This window comes from Rhinopithecus roxellana, chromosome 12 (assembly GCF_007565055.1).
Source record: "Rhinopithecus roxellana isolate Shanxi Qingling chromosome 12, ASM756505v1, whole genome shotgun sequence".
In the NCBI taxonomy this organism is placed as follows: domain Eukaryota; kingdom Metazoa; phylum Chordata; class Mammalia; order Primates; family Cercopithecidae; genus Rhinopithecus; species Rhinopithecus roxellana.
In genome coordinates, this window is record NC_044560.1 from 52,048,046 (window position 1) to 52,069,607 (window position 21,562).

At 40.4% G+C, this 21,562-nt stretch overlaps 1 protein-coding gene across 1 annotated transcript in view; it reads right to left on the reverse strand.

The window, feature by feature from the left end:
• Positions 1–21,562, reverse strand: part of C8A (complement C8 alpha chain) — a 70,327-nt gene that overhangs the window by 34,199 nt on the left and 14,566 nt on the right. Inside the window, exons 2-6 of the mRNA XM_010365732.2 lie at positions 17,186–17,279; positions 9,274–9,418; positions 8,150–8,297; positions 2,732–2,921; positions 691–891 (exon numbers count right to left, since the gene is read on the reverse strand). Of these exons, the coding sequence (XP_010364034.2) occupies positions 691–891; positions 2,732–2,921; positions 8,150–8,297; positions 9,274–9,418; positions 17,186–17,279 (778 nt within the window). The remainder of the gene's footprint in view (positions 1–690; positions 892–2,731; positions 2,922–8,149; positions 8,298–9,273; positions 9,419–17,185; positions 17,280–21,562) is intronic.

Genomic DNA, 21,562 nt, shown 5'->3' on the forward strand with positions numbered 1-21,562 from the left:
TGATTACCTCTCCAACCTCACCACTCCGTTTTCCTTTCCCACTCTGTGTTTCAGCTGGCTGAAGTACTTTCAATCCCAAGTTTTTGTGTGGCTTCCTCATCTCCAGTCCCTCGCACATGCTGATTTCCATGTCTACAGCATCCTTCTGCCAACTTCTGTCTCCCTTTTTCTGGACAATTTGTACTAATCTTTAGATCTAAGCTTAGATGAATGTTCTTTCCTCAAGGAAGCGTTTCTTGACCCCTCAGGATGATAGGCACTTAAAGGTGAAGGTTTGCTGGAAAAATGAAATTTTTTTTTTCTGGCATACCAGCCCTTCTATCTTTTTGGAAAAGCAAGGCTTGCTTTACAATTCTTCCAAGCGAAATTTGGAGGGTCCAGCTGTTTCTCTTAAAACATTACCATTCTACACATTTCCCTATATGCTCCAGGTAACCACGAAAAAGGAAAGGGGGGGGGGGCAAAGTGATAAGAATCCTAGTCTTATCATTGAATTTTATTCCCTTTGTGATTATTCTGTGTGCAAAAGCGTAATAAGAAAAACAAACCTGATTACCACTGATCAGACATTTCCAATTACACAAGCAAATTAAGGTTCAATTACTACTGTACTTTTTAATGCAATTAGGGTAATACGTGTTCAGTGTACATTATGGAATACTGTGAGACACAGACATTATGTTTGAATACCTTCTCATTATACTTGTTTAATTCTTTCAAGAATGAAGCATCTTCTGACTCGGATACACCTACACCCACCATTAAAGGGCTGCCGGCCGGGCCTACACCGATGGTCACTCCAAATGAGTCAGACTTGTCTTTTCTAACTTTAGAAAGAAGGTCATTTGCATTATCATACAACTCTGAGGAGATTCCAGTATCTGCCAGGGCCTGAAAAAAAAAAAATGAATAGATGTTAGCTTTGTGCACATACAGCCATTTCTCAATTCATATTTAATACTTAAATCTTTGCTTGGTAAAATACCTACAATTTTAGATTACGGTAGGCAATTCTTTTATAAGGCAATCCAGTCATTAGACTGATACTTATTAAAATATAGAAAACACAGCATTGTTAGTGTTTAGTGGTACTGATAAAACATTTATACACCACATGTGCTTGCACACACACACACACACACGCACACACACAGATGATTCTGATCAAATGCTATATTGCTCTGAGCATGGATTTCTTTCTGGCTGGCTTATCCTTCCAGGAGAGAAGGCTGGCTTCTTGTCTTTGCAATAGTGAGATACAGAAAGCCACATATGGGAGGAGCCTGGAAAGAAAGAAGCAAAGGAAACCTGCAGATTATGATTGTCTTAGGCAGTGGTATACAGGATTTCATTTCTCTGCTGACTTGAACTGAGGCCTGGGCTTGGCCTTGTTTGAGTCAATGAAGTAAGCCTTAGGAGCCTGTGAGTAGTTTGCTCTGCAATCATGAGAGCATGTGTTGAAATGGAGCCTCCATTACCTTGAGTCCCTGAGTGTCTGTGATGGTCAGTTTCCTTTCTACCTTAGGGTGGACAAGTAGCATAAGCAAGGCGTTGTTGCTTCAGCTGCTGAGATTTGAGAATTCTTTGTTCCCAAAGCACTTAGTCCATCTTGCTGATACATAGGCCCAAGACCTTCCTCGAGATTAGGAACATGGTGTGGTTTATGTCCTCCACATTGGTTTACCACTGGTCTGATAAAGAGTAGAGGTTGGAGTGGGGTTGGGGAAGCAAACTTCTTAAAAACAGACCCTATAAGCTTGGCCTTATTTTCTGTCAGTATTTTGTTCAGAATCCTAGGATCCTACTGTCTCTCTCTAGAAAGTGAATAATCTATCTCCTCCTCTAAATGTTGTGCAGCCTGGACTCAGTTCAGACAGATCTAGGTTTGGGTCTTTTCTCTGCTACCAACTGCAGTGGAGTTTGATACTGACACTTTCTCCCTTTGTGTTTCTTTTTCTCAACATCTAAAATGAGGCAATGATAATATCTATCCCATTGTGTTGTGAGGGTTAAATAGTACAGTTTGTGTGAAAGTAGAAGATCTGACACATGTTAAGCATTCAATGATGTTTGCTGTGTGGATGTTTCACCCAAAGGATGAGGGGTAAGAAAATTAACGGCCACGAGTAGGCTCTTGACTGATCATGAGCTCCAAGTGACCAAGAGACCACCAAATTGTGGGGATGGAGAGAGTCTTAGTGATTGTCAGCAATTTGCAAGCATTTTTATACAGAAGAACATTTGCTTCACACAAAATCACATACAAAGAGCCAAGACATGAAAATGATCAGTGTGAGATGCCCTTGGTGAAACAAAAGTATAGGTCTCAGATCCTGCTCATCTACGCCTTGTCCTGCCCCTTACTCTACAGATTAGAAAACTGGGCCCAAGGAGGGCAGTGGGTTAGCTGCTAACAGTCTTGTATATAGTCTAACAGAGCCACAACTTGGAAATAGGTCTTCTGATTGGCAGCCCAGAGAATAGGGCCTCAGATCTATTTTACTGATTTTGGAATGGAGCCAAGATTTAACAGGTGGGTAGCCACATTTATGATCTGCCTCTCAGCACCCTTCAACACTAAGTATGTGTGGGGATGGGTATGAAGAAGACTCCAGCCACCAGCAAACTATAGAAAACAAAAGCTTCCAGAGCAAGCAATCTCCACCAATAGGCCTCTGCCTCTCTGCCACCTACACCACAGTGGCCTGAAAGCCTCCCTGTTCAGACTTACTTCAAAGTGGTACTTCAGGAAGTTGTAGGGTTTCCGAAAGTATTTCTCATCATCTCCATAGTAAATACGTTCACACGTGGGGTCATATCGAAGCTCCCTCCATTCCCCATTGTATACCGTCTCACACTGGCCCCCATAGTAAGTGGCATCGTACACACTCTGAGCATCTTCCTGGGTCAGGATATTGTACCTACATTGAACAAAGCAGTTTCTAAATAGCTAGTGGATGCTGGGTTTTATACCTGGGTGATGGGATGATCGGTGTATTAAACCACCATGGCACATGTTTTCCTGTGTAACAAACCTGCACATCCTGCATATGTATCCCTGAACTTAAAATAAAAGTTGGAAATTAAAAAGCAAAAGCAGCTTTTAGGAGAGAGAATTAGAAAGGCAAGGTGGCATATAATGTCATCTTCTGAAAGATGCTGTAGCTGGTTCAAGTAATGGTTTCTCAACCTATGTTCTGTGGAGCCCTGGGGTTCCTCCAAGTAGCTTATGGGCCACTTTAGGTAACACTTGGAGACTAAATGGGCTGGCCTGAGCCTTCAGTTTTCCTTTATGTAGATCATCTAGACAGTCCTATTTAGCATCTAGAATCATATTGCCACATAAGCAGCCCTAAATATTTGCTGAATAAGTTAGAGAAGAATATGTGCAATTATCAGGAATCCAAGGGCAGCAGCCAGACAGTCTGGGCTCATTTCCCATCTCTGCCACATTTAGCTGTGTGACCTCAGTCATATCATTTAGCCTCTCTGTGCCTCAGTTTAGTCATTTGTAAAAAGCAGTTCTTAAATACTACTGCCCTCATAGAGTTAAATGAGTTGAAACATGTAGAGAAATCATAATTGTGCTCAGCATATACATCAAGGACTGAATAAAGGTTGCTGTTGTGGTAATTGTTAGTATTAAGTATAATTGTTAGTATAAGAGCTCTGCTGATAAAAAAATAACTTTGAAATATTGGATGCAATTCATAGTGCTAAGGTCGAGAATCTAATCCTCAGAAAGGCCATTATCTTTGAGGCAGCATGGGATATTGGAAGCTGCACAGTTTAAAAGTCAGGGAGACTCCTGTTTAATTTCCAGCTTTGCCACTTACTAACTGTGTGACTTTGAACACAGTCTAGAAGCTCTCTGCATTTCATTTTCCTCATTTAAAGAACAGACATAATAATACCTACCTCTCATGGTTTTTGTGAAGCTGAAAGTATGAAACTAAAACAGCAGTAAAGTACATATTAGGCATTCAACAAATTATACTTACTTTTCCCTAGCCCCATACTCTTCCAGAAATATTTCTCCATACTTCCCTTTCTACAGTATTTAAAAATCATCAGCCCAGGTTCCATGTTTTAGGATATGGATGGTTTTACCATATTCAGGTAAAATAATGTCAAGCAGATGAAATACAACTTAAATTTTCTAGAAAGGGAAAGTTAACAGAACAAAAACAGTAGAGTTGGCTAAGAGTTCTAAGACCTGACAATCAAAGCCTCTTATGTTACAGACAATATAGTTATTGCTTGTTTTTTGTCTCTCAAATTTCTATTTAACCTGAAGGAGCTAACTCAAATGTTGTCTTCTGTCAACAGCCTTCTTTGAATGCTCTGGAGGGACTGCTGTTTCCTCCTCTGTGTTCCCAAGGCATGCAGTGACTACCTGTAGCATAGCGATCATCATGGTTGTTGACGGCCTCTGTGAAAAGGCACAAGGCAGGAAAGGAGCAGGGGATAAATTGCGAATAAAATCCACCTCAAAGGAATAAGTGGATAATTATAGAGCACCTGGCAGATTGTAGAAATTCAATGTATGTTAACTTCCTTTTTCTCTTTCTTTCTCCTTCTCTTTCTTCATATTAGTATAAGTGATGTAATAGCTACAATAAATTGAATACATACTGTAGTAGATATTTAGCATATATTAGCTTTCAACCTCATGACAACTTTGCAAATGCAGAAATTGAAGATCAGAAAAATTAAATAACTTGCCTCTAGTCATAGCTGGATTTGTTTCCTAGATTTTGTTGATAGTAAAATCTGGGTTCCTTTCCCTCTACTTGCCCTGAAGTTTCTATCTTCCTAACCATTGAACATGTTTCTGCCTGTGGCTTATAAATATAGCCTCTTAACAGACCGAAAAAAACTCAAAGAAACAGTATTCCCTAAGAGTATACTATAATCTCTAAGCATGAAGCCTATATATATTTGGAAAAGCTGGTTGTGAAAGCCCCAGTTAAAAGGGAAAGGTGTAGTCAAAGAAGTTCTACCTTTTGGAAATCTACTATGCAGAAATAATCACACATGTGTACAAAACTACGTGTACAAGAATGTCCACAACGCATTGTTTGTACTAGAAAAACATGGGAAATAATCTAATTATCTTTCAATAGGAAGTAGTCAAATAGATTATTACATAATTATACTATAGATGAGGAGTTGGAAATTATTTTTTTAATAAAGGACCAGATAGTAAATGTTTTAAGCTTTGCAGGTCACAAGGCTGTGTTGCAACTACTCAACTCTGTTATCGCAGGGTGAAATCTGTGTTCCAATAAAACTTTATTTGTAAGAACAGCAGGCTGAATTTGGCCTTCAGGCCATAGTTTGCTGACTATGTTATAGAAGAATATGATGCTTATTAAAAAGAGATAGAAATTTTGAGGGAAATCTTAAAACTATACTATTAAGTAAAAACATGCAAGTTACAGACAATATGTATAGCACAATCATACTTATGTAAAATATACCTGTGTCTAGAATGCCCAGTACACATAGGTATATTTACTATGTAATGCATATTGTCAATGCATTTTTTACGTAATCTGGAAGTATCTTCACCAAGCTGTTAACATGGGTCAGCTCTAGGGAGAGAACGGAGAGAGGGCTGTTGGATGGAGTGCAGGCAAGAGAGGATGGAAGAAAACTCTCAGTTTTTATTTCAAACAGGTATTACTTCTCTAACAATAAGTAAACATTTTAATCTGGGAAATGAATTAGAAAAAAATAAGAGCATGAAGGGCCTCTGAGATCTGAGATAAATAGAAGAACCATCAAACATCAGTGGTTGGAGTGGAGCAGGACCATTTTACTAGTTTCAGTATTCAGTGTGGGTGAAGCACACTGTTCAGAAAGTGTATTTGAAACGTTTCTAGTTAAATCACGTGGGAGATCCATGGTCTGCCAATAAGGAAGGGATTATTTTTCATTTCAGCATGTCAATATTTCACACTTCTATTGTTTATTCTACAGTCACTTTTGAAATCAACAAGAATCCCCTTTTATTGATGTTACGGGATTGGATTACGTCTCCCCAACATTCATGTGTTGAAGTTTTAACTCCCAAAGCCTCAGAGTGTGAGTATATTTGGAGGCAGAGTCCTTAAAGGGGTAATTAAGTTACAATGAGGTCATTATGGTGGGCTGTTATCCAATGTGAGTGGTACTCTTATAGGAAGGGGAAATGAGGACACAGATATGTACAGAGGGAAGAACATGTGCAGACACAGGAAGAGGGCAGCCATCAGCAAGCCAAGGAGAGAGGCCTCAGAAGAAACCACTCTGCTGACACTCTGACTTCAGACTTCTAGTCTCCAGAATTGTGAGAAAGTAAATTTCTGCTGTTTAAGCCACTCAAGATGTGGTGTTTTGTTACGGCAATCCCAGCAAACTAACACTGCTGGTATGAAAGAACACAGAATTTTCTCATCTTTTTATGTGTGTATATCTACATGCACTTACAGAGGTCAATTCCATCAAGTAGGTGGGCTGTGATCTCAGAGCAATTAACCATAATGAATGAGGGCTGCATTCCATGGAACCCCCACTTGTCCTTGAGTGGGCTGCAACAGGGCTGAGTCACTCTGTGACAGTTACTACATGTCCTCATTTCCTTATCTGTAAAGATCCAGCTGATCATATTGATTTGTTTCAATTCAACCAATATTCAGTGAGAGGCTATAGGACAAGCTCTGACACGGGGACCAAGGAGATGAAAAAGCTGAGTCAGAAACAACCTCTGCCCTCAAAGAGTTTATTTTCAAGTTAGGAGATAAGACCCTAGGCAAAAACAGAGTGGCAGTACTAGAATGTCACTCTGAGCTAAGCCCTATTCTGGTACTGGAGAAGCAGAGATGACAAGGAGCCCCTAGCCTGGGCAGATAGACACCCCAACAGACGTCCCCAGCCCTGTTGGGTAAGAGCTGTGAGAATAAGACTTGCAGGAGGCTCTGGGAGCCATGGGAGGGGACTAAGTCAATCTAGGCAAAGTCAAGAGCAGGGGAGGGGGCTGTTACAAAGACTACCTAGGGGAGATGGTACCTCAGTGTACTAGTCTGCAGGGGCTGCCACAACAAAATACCATAGACTAGGTGCCCTACACAACAGAAATTAATTTTCTTGTGGTTCTGGAGGCTAAGAGTCCAAGATCAAGGTGCTGTCAGGGTTGCTTTCTGCTGGAGGTTCTCTTCCTGTCTCAAAGACAGCCGCCTTTTTGCTGTGTCCTTACATGTCTCATTCGCTATGCATGTGTGGAAAGAGAGAGATCGCTGGTATATCTTTCTCTTCTTATAAAGCCACCAGTCCTCTTGAATTAGGGTCCTACCCTATGACCTCATTTAATCTTAATTACCTCTTTAAAATCCCTGTTTCCTAATTCAGTCACATTAGGAGTTAGAGCTTCAATATATAAATGTGGGTGAAAGAGGAGACACAATTCAGTGCAGAACATTAGATAAGGAGTTACCCAGGTAGGAATTTGGGAAAGAATATTCCAGGAAGAAGGAACCAAATTGCTTAAGGCTCAGAAGGAAAGAGTGTGATGCATTCAAGGAACTGAACCTGAACATAAGGTGAATGAAGAGAAGTCAGAATTGAGGCTGATTTCATCTCAACAGATAAAGACACTGTGCCCTGAGAGGTTTAAGTAAGCAATGGGAAAGTGGGGGTTAAAGCCCCTCTCTGTCTCACCCTGAGCCCATTTTCTTTATACTGTGTCACACCATTAGCCCTGGTTATTGCAAGCCTCTACAGTGCAAAGCAGATTGTGAACAGGGCTATTGGAAAGGAAAGGGCTGAGATCAGAGAAGAGCTATCTTTCTGAAACATCAGGAAGGCTTCATGGAAGCTGTGGCTTCTTAAATGGGCCTTAGAAACAACACTGGGGTGAAGGGAGATGAGCAGTAGGGTAGGTGTACTAAAAGAGAGGAGGACTCTCAGGCAGAGACATGGGGAGATAGTATGGGCAGTGTCACATAGGCAGGACTGGGCAAGTCATCTCTGGGGACAATGAGAGTAGCTCACAGCATGCACTCCAGAGGAACCCTCCAAAATGGCCCCCTTCTGTCCTCAAAACTAATGCTCACAATTAAAGACAAATCATTCCCTGCTCCTAAATAGCTAGTAGGCAGGCCCTCACCCCAAGGCTGCCTTCTGTGATCCTGGAATTGGTTCGTACTGGCTGCAGTCTTCGTCAATGGCTCTGACATCTTCACAGTCGTCCTCATCAGAGCCATCAAGGCAGTCCTGTTCTCCATTGCACACGAGGTGGCGTTTCAGGCAGCGACCTGGAGAGGAGAGACTGTGGCTACTCCTGGGGTTCCCCTATCCCTCCAGACCCACACCCACAATCAGTAAGTCCTTTCTGCCTCAGAAATAAACCTCCCATCTGTACCATCCTCTTTCTGTTCTCACTGCCTCTGCCTTCCTTCCAGCCTCATGAGCTCCCGCCTGCAGTCCCCCAGCTTGGGCATTGCCTGAGTTTCTGTCTCTCTCTAATTCTCCATATTGCAGCCCTAGTAATCTTTCTAAGATGCCAGTCTGCCTATGTAATCCCTTGCTCAGTATCCTCCAGTGGCTCTCCATTCCTCTTCTTCCAAATGTCACAGTCTGGACCCTACCTGCCCATCACCTACCTGCCCATCACCTACCTCTCTTCCCAAAGCCCTGATGCTGCAAACATTCTGGGCTGATTGGGAGTCTCTGACCCCCATGCTTTTGTACATTCTTTCTCCTAGAAAGTTCCATTTTGTTTCACAAGTCTCTACTCAACTACCATTTTAAAGCCCACCCAGACTGCCCAAAGCAGATTTGGGAACCTCCTGCTAGAAAGTCCCACTAGACCGTGCACATGTATGTACCCATGGCTATCACACAGTATTGTAATTAACTCCTTCTACGTCTCCAGACTAGGAGTACATCGAGGTAAGGTGCATGATTTTTTTCATGTTTGTATTAACAGCAGGTAGCTTACTCCCTGGCACATAATATGTGGCCAACAATATTTGTTCAATGAGTGGATGAATGAATGAATTGTATCTTTTTCTAAATGAATCAACAGATGTTCCTACAAAGTTGAATCAAAATTACTTGGGCTGCTGGCTTGGCTTAAAATGCAGATTCCTGGGACCCATCCCAAACCTACAGAATGGCAACCTCGAGAGGAAGGGCTCAGGAGTATGCATTTTAATAAGCTCCCTGGGGAAGTGTTTCACATGTCACTTTTGAGAGGCACAGCTGTTATCCTGCTGGAATGCTACTCACCTGTCTCCTTACACTGGAAATCCTGTCCACACCGTGCTTGCCTTATACAAGGTATAGAACTGGAGCAGCTGGCTTGATCCCAGACATCACCACTGCAGATGGTTCCCCCAAACTTGTTTGGCTGCAAGAGGCTCCGGTATCGGTACTAAATCGGATTTTGAACCAGAAACATTCTTGTCAATTAATCAATCAATCAATCAACCAAGATTTGTGCAGCCAGGTCTCAGCTCAACATAAGAAATAATTATCTAATGATTGAGAGCCTTCTGCAAAGCTGTCTCTTGAGGGATGAGTGTGCGTAAACAGGGGTGTGTCACCAGAAGTGGCACAATCACCCACTGGAATGTTGAATAGGGCCTCCAAGCGTCAAATGAAAGGCTTGGACAAGATATTTCTAGGGTCTTCCTACTTACTAGGAAGAACCTCTGTTCCCTCTTCTTGAAGAATTTAAATTCCTATTCATCTTTCAGTAACATTCTGCAGGTTGCTCACTCCCTCTCTACTAGCACTTGGTATATGAAGTTGCAATTGAGTATCCATGTAGTTCTCCATCTCTCCCACCAGACTGTGAGCAATTTGCATATTAGGGGTGGGGAAGAGAGGACCATGTCTTATTTGGCTTTGTACGCTTGGCATTTGATCTAGGGTCAGGTACTCAAGAGGCATGTTTAGAAGACATCTGTTGCTTTTTACTTGCAACATTTCTTCTGGTCCTGGAATTCACCTCTTTCTTTGGGATACATCTCCTATGGTTCAGGTGGGAATGACCTCACCTCCTCAGTCACAGGGATGTGTGGGTATGAACCAGGCCTGGTCCATCAAATCATCACATCTGCCTAGTTGTAATCATTGCTTCAGGGATTGGCACATAACTCAACCCCATCCAATCAAGTTCTCTCTGGGCATTTTCTTTTACAAAGAGACAGCTTCTTTTTCCTGGAATTGTTGGAAACAATTGTAGATGCCTTGCCTATTATGCAGAAAGCACCCATCCAAGAGATAGAGAGACAAAGAGAGACAAAGAGAGCTCTTAAGGCATCATCTGAGTCCCTGGGTCCACCTTTGACTGCAGATAAATAGACACTTGACAGAAGGAAGAATTAAAATGCATGCCAATCTTGGGACTTTAGAGTTTCATAATCATGTTTTCTGTATAGTGTAGTGTCAGGCACTAGTGTAGAAGGAGGAAGCTGAATTCAGAGAGACATGAGGTTCTATTCCTGCCTTCAAGAAGCTTAGAGTCTAGCTGAGGACATAAAATGTGTAATAACACAAAATATGCAGCACGGATAGCAACCACACAGTGGCCGATAAGGAAATGTGCAACCCTGTATTTCCTGGTGCCTCTCTCCCTGGCTCAACCCACAGGCCCCTTCCTTTAAGAATGTTAGTATGTAGGTAAGAAAGCAGTGATTTGAGCAGCAAAAGAAGTGGGTTTCCTACCTCAATCAATTTCTTACTTGCCGTGTGAAGTGTCAGTGTCTGGTACTTCGTTGCTCAGTTTCTAAATCTGTGCAATGAGGTGGGTGAGCTAAATGACTTACCTAATTATAATGACTAATATCCTTTCACCTGTGTCCTGAAGTTGACAGAGCATGGACATGAAGATTAGATGGAGTTGGGTTCAGGTCCCAGATATTCTTACCAACTGCCCATGGGCAAGCCACTTCCCTTTTCTGAGCTTCTGTCTTCCAGTGTGTGAAATGGGTGTAATGGCACTTTCCCTTGAAAGGACTGTGTGAGCTCTGAGAAAGAGAATGTGTGAAGAAGCCCCCAGCCCTGTGTCTGGTATATTATCGGTGCTCAATAAGCAGAGGTGGTTTTCACATTGTTATTGTAATCCATACAGTCTTTCCAGGTGATTCCACGGGTGATTTGTGGAGCAGTGCAGCTTGCTCTCTTCTTGCCCACCTTTGTCTCCTTAGCTGCTCATTAGCAAAGTGGTAAAAGTAGCAAGGAGAGGTGAAGATCAAACCTGTCCATAGGCCTGTCCTGCCTTTCAGTTAATAACAGCAGTAACAGATTTGTAAACTCTGTGGGAAGAGACTGTAATTAATGACCAGTTGGAGAATATCAGTATATTTTAATTCTTCACCCACACTCTTGCCCCTCAGCACAGCAAATAAAGGAGTGATCAGCATGGAAACGTAGAGCCAATTTTCTTGCTTTCTTTTTTCTTCTTCCCCTCTCTTTATGTCAGTTTATTTCTAGACGTGCCTTCCAAGAACACGGGTTTATCTGTTACTTCCTCTGTTTCGAACTGTTTAGTCATTCGCATTCTTTGAAGTGTAACTGCTATCCACGTTAAATACATTTCTGTAATTTCCTGACATGACACTATGACTTCAGCCAAATATATCTTGTTCATTGTTCCTAAACATACTATGTTTATTTCTGGCTATAGACTCTTGTTCATGGTTTTTCTTCTTAGGATGACTTCTCATCTCACTTTCAAATCTTTCCTTCCTTTAAAATACAGCTTAAAGCCTGTTTTCCACCATGAGGTCTTTTAGAACTGTTCAGCCTCTTTCCCGCAATTCATACCCCAAAGGTTTGACTTTCTTGTGAACTCGTATAGATCTTATTGTCTCCATTTTCTGCTTGAAACTGAAGATATATTATCTTAAATATATTTTCTGTAATTTTCTTTTATCATCAACTAATGTTACACGTTATTTGAAGGAAAACGTCTCAGACTTTTTAACATGGCCAGCACTGAGTAGATATCCAGTCAATGTCATAAGGAGAATGGAATATCTAACAAGGACATTATGCATGGAATACTGCTCTCCAACTCAGATGACTGTTTGCCATTAGGTGACATCTATTTTGATTACAGCTTTTTATTATGAATATGTTGTGCTTATAATTCCACTTCATTGAGAATGAGGTTGGGAATGAATTGTAAAGGTATTTATCCAAGGTCCAAAGAAAGAAAACATTGCTGCTTGGAACATTGCAGTTAGGTCATTCTAAACTCCATTTTTGCTTCTTTGACTAAAGAGCAAATTTGAGCCTGAAAACTGGTGCAAGGATACCTTAGCATATCTGTTGTACATGTTATAGGGTGAGGAGTTCACAGTTAAATGAGCAACAGGGATCTGGCACATGTCACTGTTCTGCAGTGCTTTCATGGTGACTTATAGGAACAGATTTAATATGGTTTAGTAAGGGCTTGAGCTTCTCCAAATAAATAACACACAATGTTATCTGAAATCAGACACAGTAGGTACTTGCCTTTGAGTACTCTTTCTTTGAATTAGCAGCCAATTTTCTCTATTACTCTAAAAATTATATTAGATTTTTAAAACCTATAGCTACCAATTTGATAATGGTGATGGTGGCTACCAAGTATTGAGCGCCTACTATTGGCCAAACACTTTACATTCCTATGTTATTTAATCTTCACAAGTTTATGAAGTTAAGTATACTATGGGAATCCCATTTTGAGCTGAGTTAGAATTCCAGCTCTGCCACCTACTGTATATGCATCACTGGGCCAACTACTTAACACCTCTGATCCTGTTTTCTCATTTTTAAATGAAATATATCTGAGAACATTGCAAAGATTCATAATAATACATGCAAAGAAATCATCACTTTGCCTGGTTTCTGATATACACTCAGTAAAAGTAGTTATCAGTGTCATCATCATTCTTGTATCCAGCTGTTGGGCTACTTCAAAAGGAATTGAAGCGACCACTATGTCACTCATTACGCTCCAGGATGGTTCAGCGGGAGGCAGTACTCTGGAGGGGTCAGCCGCAGAAGCTTTTTGGAGTCAGACTGACCAAGTTTTAAATCAAGGCTCTGTCATGTTCTTAATGGGTGACCTAAACAAAGTGGATGATGATGTCTGTCATTTACAGTTGGCTGTGAAAGTCAAACAAGATAATTTATTTAAGGCATTTGCACAATTGTCTGGGACATAGAAATTATTTAATAAATGGTGACTATTGCCATTGTCATCCTTCCTATAGTATCTATACTGGGAATGATGGTGTAAGCCATAAGGTTCATTCCCATTGATTCCCTATTTTCTAGGTTGCTATCAAACAATGAAGATATTTACGTGGCAGGAAGATTGGTGCCAATATTCCCTTAGGGACTTGTCCATGCTATTGCCTGTGGTTGGGATCATTAAGACACAATTTTCTTTTCTAACTGGTAGATAATGTTTCCTTCCAGAAATGTACATCTTTGTTTGGATGATTTTGAGAAGAAGAAACACACTAATAAAAAAAAACTAGGGTGGTCTTTCACTTAATTAACAGAATTAATTATTTTAAGGATTACTTTAAAAACACATGTATTTTTGAGTCACTAAGTAAATAATTCTATTCAGATTTAACTGCAAGTCATTGTCTTGTGCTACTTGCTGTCTAAACTGAAATAAATAAGAAAAATTTAATTTAGGATGTATAACAGGTTGTTTAATGGCCACACAAAGATATCGAGTCCTAATTTATGGAACCTGTAAATTTTACCTTATTCAGAAAGCTGGCCATTGCAGACATCATTAAAGTTTTTGAGATGAGGATATTACCTTGGATTGTCTGGATAGCACTAAGTGTCATCACAGTGTCTTTGTAAGAAGAAGGCAGAGAGAGATTACAGGCAGATACACAGAGCAGAAGACTCACAGATGAGGCAACAACGTGACCAGGGAGGCAGAGATCGCAGTGATTCAGCCACAAGGTAAGGATTGTCAATGCCACCAGAAGCTGGAAGAGGCAAATATTAGGTTGCTACAAAAGTAATTGTGTGCATGTGTCTTTGTAGTAGAATCAATAGCAAAGACTTGGAATCAACCCAAATGTCCATCTGTGACAGACTGGATTAAGAAAATGTGGCACATAGACACCATGGAATACTATGCAGCCATAAAAAAGGATGAGTTTGCGTCCTTTGTAGGGACATGGATGCAGCTGGAAACCATCATTCTTAGCAAACTGTCACAAGAACAGAAAACCAAACACCGCATGTTCTCACTCATAGATGGGAACTGAACAATGAGATCACTTGGACTCGGGAAGGGGAACATCACACACTGGGGCCTATCATGGGGAGGGGGGAGGGGGGAGGGATTGCATTGGGGAGTTATACATGATATAAATGATGAATTGATGGGTGCTGACGAGTTGATGGGTGCAGCACACCAACATGGCACAAATATACATATGTAACAAACCTGCACATTATGCACATGTACCCTAGAACTTAAAGTATAATAAAAAAAAATAAAAATAAATAAAAATAAAACTGTTATAAACTAAAAAAAAAAAAAAAGTAATTGTGGTTTTTGCTGTTACTTACTGCCAAAACTGCAATTACTTTTGCACCAACCTAATAACAGAGTCCTTTCTAGCGCCTTTAAGAGGGAGCATGGTTCTGCTGATACCCTGATTTCAGACTTCTGGCTTTCAGAACTGTAAGAGAATACATTTCTGTTGTTTTAAGCCACCAAGTTTGTGGGAATTTGTTCCGGCGGACTCAAGAAACTAATGCAGGATGTCAGAGCAAAATGAGCATGTAGGGATCAAACACGTTTAAACAGGAACAATCTAAAATTCTTCAGCACTTCTCAGAGATGAGTGAGGTAGAATAACAAATTTCAGACTTTCATGTTGAATGAATTAGGTCAAACTTGTGTGTGTTCCACCACTTACTGCTATGCAATTTTGAATAACTCATCAGAAACATTCACAGAGCACCTCTCTGTCTGAATGGTGGGTCTGGAGGCAGGATGACCATTTGCAAACTTTGCAAGATCTCAGGTGAGGAAAAAGCAGGGATTAATTTAGGGCAATGGGACTGGGGATGAAGAGGAAGGCAGAGATAATTATTAGAAAAACAGCTGGCACTCCACAAATTAAAACTCTAATGAGATACTATCCTACTCCTGAAAGAATGGCCATAATTTAAAAATCAAAAATAATAGTTGTTGACATGGATGTGGTGAAAAGTGAACTCTTTTACACTGCTGGTGGCAGTGTCAACTAGTACAACCATTATGGAAAACATTGTGGAGATTTCCTAAAGAACTAAAAGTAGAACTACCATTCAATCTAGCAATCTCACTACTGGGTATCTACCTAAAGGGAGAAAAAAAAAGTCATTATATACAAAAAAGACTGCGATGCATGTTTATAGTAGCAAAATTCACAATTGGAAACTATGGAAACAACCTAAATGCCCATTAACCAACGAGTGGATAAAGAAAATGTGGTACATATACACCATGGAATACTACTCAACCATAAAATGGAATGAAATGAATGGCCTTTGCAGCAACTTGGATGGACTTGGAGGCCATTATTGTAAGTGAAGTAACTCAGGAATTGAAAACCAAATATCATATCTTCTCACTTATAAGTGGGAGCTAAGCTACGAGGATGCAAAGGCACAGGAATAATATAATGGACTTTGGGGACTTGGGGGGAAGGGTGGGGAGGGTGAGGGATAAAAGACTACACACTGGGTACAGTGTATACTGCTCGGGTGATGGGTGCACCAAAATCTCAGAAATCACCGTGAAAGAACTTAACCATGTAACCAAAACCCACGTTTCCCAAAAGCTACTGAAATAAAAATGAAAAAATAAAAGAAGGAAAACATCTGGAATTCCTTAAACATGTATTCTGAGCCAGATGCATGAGAAGGGTTCTGTGTGCATTACTCGTGTATTTCTCATAACAATTCTAGAAAGTAGGTACTCCTACTACTCCAATTTATGCGTAAGGAAACTGAGCACAGAGATGATTAAAAATATTCCCAAAGTAACAACGCAGATAAGAGGCAAAGCCAGATCTAAACTGCGGAACTGAATCTTAACACTGAAACTTGGCAGTAGTGTGCTAATAGACAAGGTTCAGGCAGTGAGTGGTATGCCAAGTGGGGAAGGGAGTATCTAATAGAGGCATGTATGTCTGAAGGGAATTTTAAAACAATAATAAAACAGACTAGAAGTTACACTGTGTTTTATTATGTATTTATTTATTTACGAGACAGATTCTGGCTCTGTCACCTAAGCTGGAGTGCAGTGGCACAATCCAAGCTCATGACAGCCTCCAACGCCTGGGCTCAAGTGATCCTCCTGTCTCAGCCTCCTGAGTAGCTGGGACTCTGGGTGTGCACCGCTATGCCCAGCTAATTTTGTGTGTGTGCATATTTTTTGTAGAGAGCAAGTCTTGTTATGTTGCCAAGGCTGGTCTTGAACTCCTGGGCTCAAGTAATCCTCCTGCCTCAGCCTCCCAAAGTGCTAGGATTACAGATGTGAGCCACCACACACGGCTGACTACGTTTTATTATCACTGTGAGCCAGGGATTCTGAACAAAGTCAGAATTTTAATGCTCCCTTCTGCCTGAGTGGAGGGCTCCCAACATCCCTCCTTTTCATATGTCAATGGTATTAGGGATCATTTTGAACTATTCAAAACCATTTAGATGGGCAAAGTAGACACACCTCTGTTCATTGGGTGTGTTGGTCTTTTCCATAGATGAAAATGGAATTCTCAAGAACACAACTGGGACATCCCCTGGATTATCTCATCTCCTCATGGGCAGTTTGCTATTTTATTTCTAAGCGATTAGTTCCTCCAGAAGACTCTCATTAGTGGGCAATAGATTTGCCACGACTCAGACAGAAATAAACGTGCCTATGTACAGATAGCGACTTTTCTGCCTATGAGCCATAACACACATCTTTTGCAGCCTCACTCAACACTACCCTACAAACAAAATCGAGAGACGCAGAAACAAATTTCACCGTCCGTGTACAATGGCTTTCAAACAACAATTTCTAGACCCAGTTTCTCCCCAGGCCCCTAGACATAGTGATCTGCTTAATCTCCATTTGAATGCCCAATACACACATCAAATATGAAATGCCCCAAAACCGGTTGTGTCTTACCTTTTTGTCCTGGCATGGAAAGCAATCTGTCCACTCTGACCAGTTGCTCAGCTGGCAGGTAACTGCTGCGGGTGTGGCTGCCCGTCTTACTCTCCTAAAGAAAGAAAAAATTCCTGCATCAATTTTGAGATGCAAAATTTAAGCAAATGATAAAGCTGTGCACATTTTCCTTCCAGTAAAACATGGTTTGAAAGAAATGAGGAATGAACATCTATTGTACTCCTACTTTATGTAGAAATGCCAACAGAAATGAGAGAGTGTATGGTGCTAGAGGGTTTATATAAATTATCCCTTTAATACCATATCAGTCCCCCATGCATCAAATTATTATAATTTTAGAGAGAAGAATATTAAAGAGGGTTAACAATTTTTGAAGAGCCAAAGTAGCAGAAAGCTCAGTGGTTAAGAATGTGGAGTCTGGGGTAAGAGGATTGGGTTTGAATCTTAACCACCACTTGCTGACTTTGAAAACTTGAGTAAATTACTTAATATCTCTGAACTACAGCTTTCTCCTCTGTAAAACTACGCTAAAAATAACATTACCTAAAAGGGTTATTGAAAGTGTATTGAAATGCTTATGAAAGGTTTACTACAAGATGACTTTCATTATTACATGCTGGGAGATTATGTGGATTATCTCATTTAATCCCTATAACAATCCTTGGAGATAAATATTATTAGATCTATTTTATGTACAGTGTAAGAAAGCTGGGATTCCTAAAAGCTAAATAGCCCTGAAGTCATAGCCCAGGAACGACAGAAGCAAAATTGGAACTGGTTGGTTTGATGGCAAAGCCCGTTACCTGCTCCTCAACATGCTACTGCCTCATTTTATGAATCAGCCAACAGACGTGAGAGAGTGTATCTCCAAGCCCACGATCCTTCTCTTGCCCCATGCTTCCCCCTCACCAATTAAAAAGCCTACTCAGGGAAAAGGGGACAAGCCACAAGCTTGCCTGGCTTCCACATTAGCCTCTTCCCATAGCACCACTGCTACAACTTCAAAGCCAGGTTGGCCCACAGGGAAAGTGGGAACATCGTCTGTTAACACTAGAATTACCACAGCCTCTGAGAGCCAGGCAGCCACCGCTGTGAAGAATGGCATGATTATAACCCTTGTGTAGGAACAGAAAGTGTTTCAAATCTCATGCTAATTATGTAATGAATTTGATGAATAATGACACCTAAGTTGAAACTCCGCACAAGGAGCCATGGAATAGTTCAGAAAATTTTGTCTATCTTTAACTCTGGTTCTCCAACTTTTGGTCTCAGGATACCTTTACATTTCTGCAAATTACTAAAGACCTCAAAGAGCTGGTAAGTGGGCTAGATCTACCAATATTCACATAATTCAAAATTAAAACTGAGAAATTTAAAAAATACTTGTTTATTAACTTATTTAAAATTACAACAACAAACCTATTACATGTTACCACAAATATACATTTTTTCAAATCCCTTTAATGTCTGGTTTAGAAGAAAGTAGCTAGAATCTTATTTCTGCTTCTTCATCCAATCTGTTGCTATATATTGATTTGCTTAAAATCTATGAAGAAAACTCAGCCTCACATGGTTATGTAGTTGAAAAGGGGAGGAGTGTTTTAACAGCCTTTTCCAATAACTGTGGATGCTCTCTTTTGGTATTAAATGAAAACTTGACAAGAGGCAATTTCTTACATGTTAGTGGCATGTGGAACCTGAAAGCATATCAGTGAATTTTTTGTTCTCTGTCACATTAAAATCCATTGGTCTCTACACTTTGAATGGATCTTGTGCCCATATACAATTTTTATAACATCAGGCATTCAAAATTTGGAAAATAATGGTTCACTGAGTATGTGCCTTACAAATATTAATACATTTCACTGTATAATATCTAAACATCAAACTTGTTAATATCACCAGTGATCTCATCAAGTTCATAGTAGTGGATATGTTTCCAAAATTTTAATTTTCTCATAGAAGCTCCAATCTTGTTATTAGGAACAAGTAATGTTATTTGTTTTCCTTGAAACGATAGGGTCTCTGCATTTTTTTATACAATGCATGGCAAATATCTAAGCCCAAATAACCATAGTTTGGCAGTTTTTTCATCAAGAAAAAATGGTGTTCCAGGAAAAAAACGTGGTCTTATTGACTGATGTTTATGTCCCCCCAAAATTTATATGTTGAAACCTAATCCCCAATCCGATGGTATTAGGAGGTGGGGCTTTTGGGAGGTGACTAGGTCATGAGGGTGAAGCCCTCATGAATGGAATTAGTGCCCTCATTAAAGCAATCACAGGGACCTCCCACATCTCTTCCACCACGTGAGGACACAGCTAGAAGATGATCACCCGTTAACCAAAGACGTAGGCCCTCACCAGACACTGAATCTGCCAGAGCCTTGATCTTGGACTTCCCAGTCTCCAGAACTGTGAAGAATAAATGCTTGCTGCTTAAACATCCAGTCTGTGGTAATTTGTTACAGTAGTCCAAGTAGTAAGACAAGTGGCTACCTTAACTTACAGCTCAAATAATTGCTTTTCCTCAAGACAATCATCATACTCAGTGCATACTCAGTGATTTCTCTATGCATTCTTCCCATTTTGTTACATAGAATACTTAAGTCACATCTATTCAAGGATTGAGATTTAATTACATTAACAATTCTTACTGCTTCTAGAAGGACTTTCTTAAGTAAAACTTAAAACTTAGGAGTTTTGTTTGTTTGTTTGTGTGTTCTTTCCTGTGAGTTTAGTGCCACTGCCTTGATTTTGACCAAGGCCCTAGCAGTTTTATCCATTGGTGCCTCTGTACCATCGGTGTAACTGTAAACACAGTAAAAGGGTAAAATAATGTCTTACCATTATTATGAGAACTGTTTCGAACTTACAGGTCCCCGAGAAGATATTGGGGACTTCCTGCGGTCTGCAGAACACACTTTGAGAAACTCTAATCTGTAACACAGTGCCAGCAGGCAGAAGCCCTCCCATCCCTCCAAAGAAAACGTCATTGCCCAGCTCACAATCTTCCCCCTACATCAATTCCTGTCCTCATGCTGGGAGACTCATCATCCCTAAAAACGAGTCATCCAACTCTCTGGTTGCTCCTCTTCTTTATCTGTAATAATCTTCTCTTCTGAACCTTCTCACTCTCTAAAATAACTTCTGCTCCAAGTCATTCATTCATGAATCACCTGTGAATAGTTACTTGGGGGCTCCACAGCCTCTTGTCTTTCTCTCTTATATGCTTAAGGGAATTCCCACTGCGCTTCTTCTTGAACCTCATTGAGATCTCCATTATCTCGACATCTAAGCTTCCTCCCTTTCAATAAGAACCCCTCTTATCTTTATTTACCTTTATAACCAGTTTTGATTCCATGATTCATCACTTTAAAATCTTACCTATATTCTAAACACCTAGATCCCACTGTTCCCTCGATCACACCTAACTGTAAATCCCAACCCTGAATGAATCCAATTATCTACCTCTTTACTTTGGTTAATTCCTATGTATCTTTCATTCTCATCATAAACATCAATTCCTTAGGGAAATACTTCCTGATATCCAGACTGGTTGAAAACCTCCTTCATATGATTTGGTCAATCTCTGCACATTTTCTCAATATTTAATTATCAAACTTGTAATATTTGTAAAATTTATTTTTTCTCTACCAGATTCTAGGCTCTATGAATGCAGAAACTGTCTATATTTGCTACAGAGTTCCCAGCACCTATCATGGGCCAGGCCCATGGAAAGTGCTCAGTAAATATTTACAAAAGGAAAAAAAGAAGGAAGGGAAAGAGGGAGGGAAAAAGGAAGGAAGGAAGGAAAGAAGGAAGGAAGGAAGGGAAGAGAAAGAATAAAAACAATTTCTGGGCTATAGACAGTGACATTGTTGAGATATTTATTTGAACCTGATTCTTATAATCTAAATTAAATTAGATCCTGGTATCTCGACATTCAGATGGCTCAGGGTTTGTTACACACGTCATTTTTCTAATAGACTGTTCTAATAATAAAAGTTTGAAGTGTGGGAACATGGATAATCGGAAGGAGAGAGAGAAGGTATAGGGAGAAGGTTTGGGAACAGGAAAGGACTCCAGCATTATTTCTGCATCTCACCACAGAATTGTCAAGATAATGTCACTGTAAGCCCATAGAGACTGCGTATGTGTCACACCGGAGGGAAACAGTACTAATGGATGGAAGCGAAAGCCTAGACAGAGCAGTGGTGTATTTCTGTAGTTTCAAAAGCCTTGTGACATGATGTCTAGATGGAGGCATACATGCTAATGCTATCACGGAGGCCAGAGCACAGAAAGTACAACAGGACCATTCATTAAAGTTGTTACAGGGCTCCAACCTTTTAGCCAATACCAATGTGACCAACAT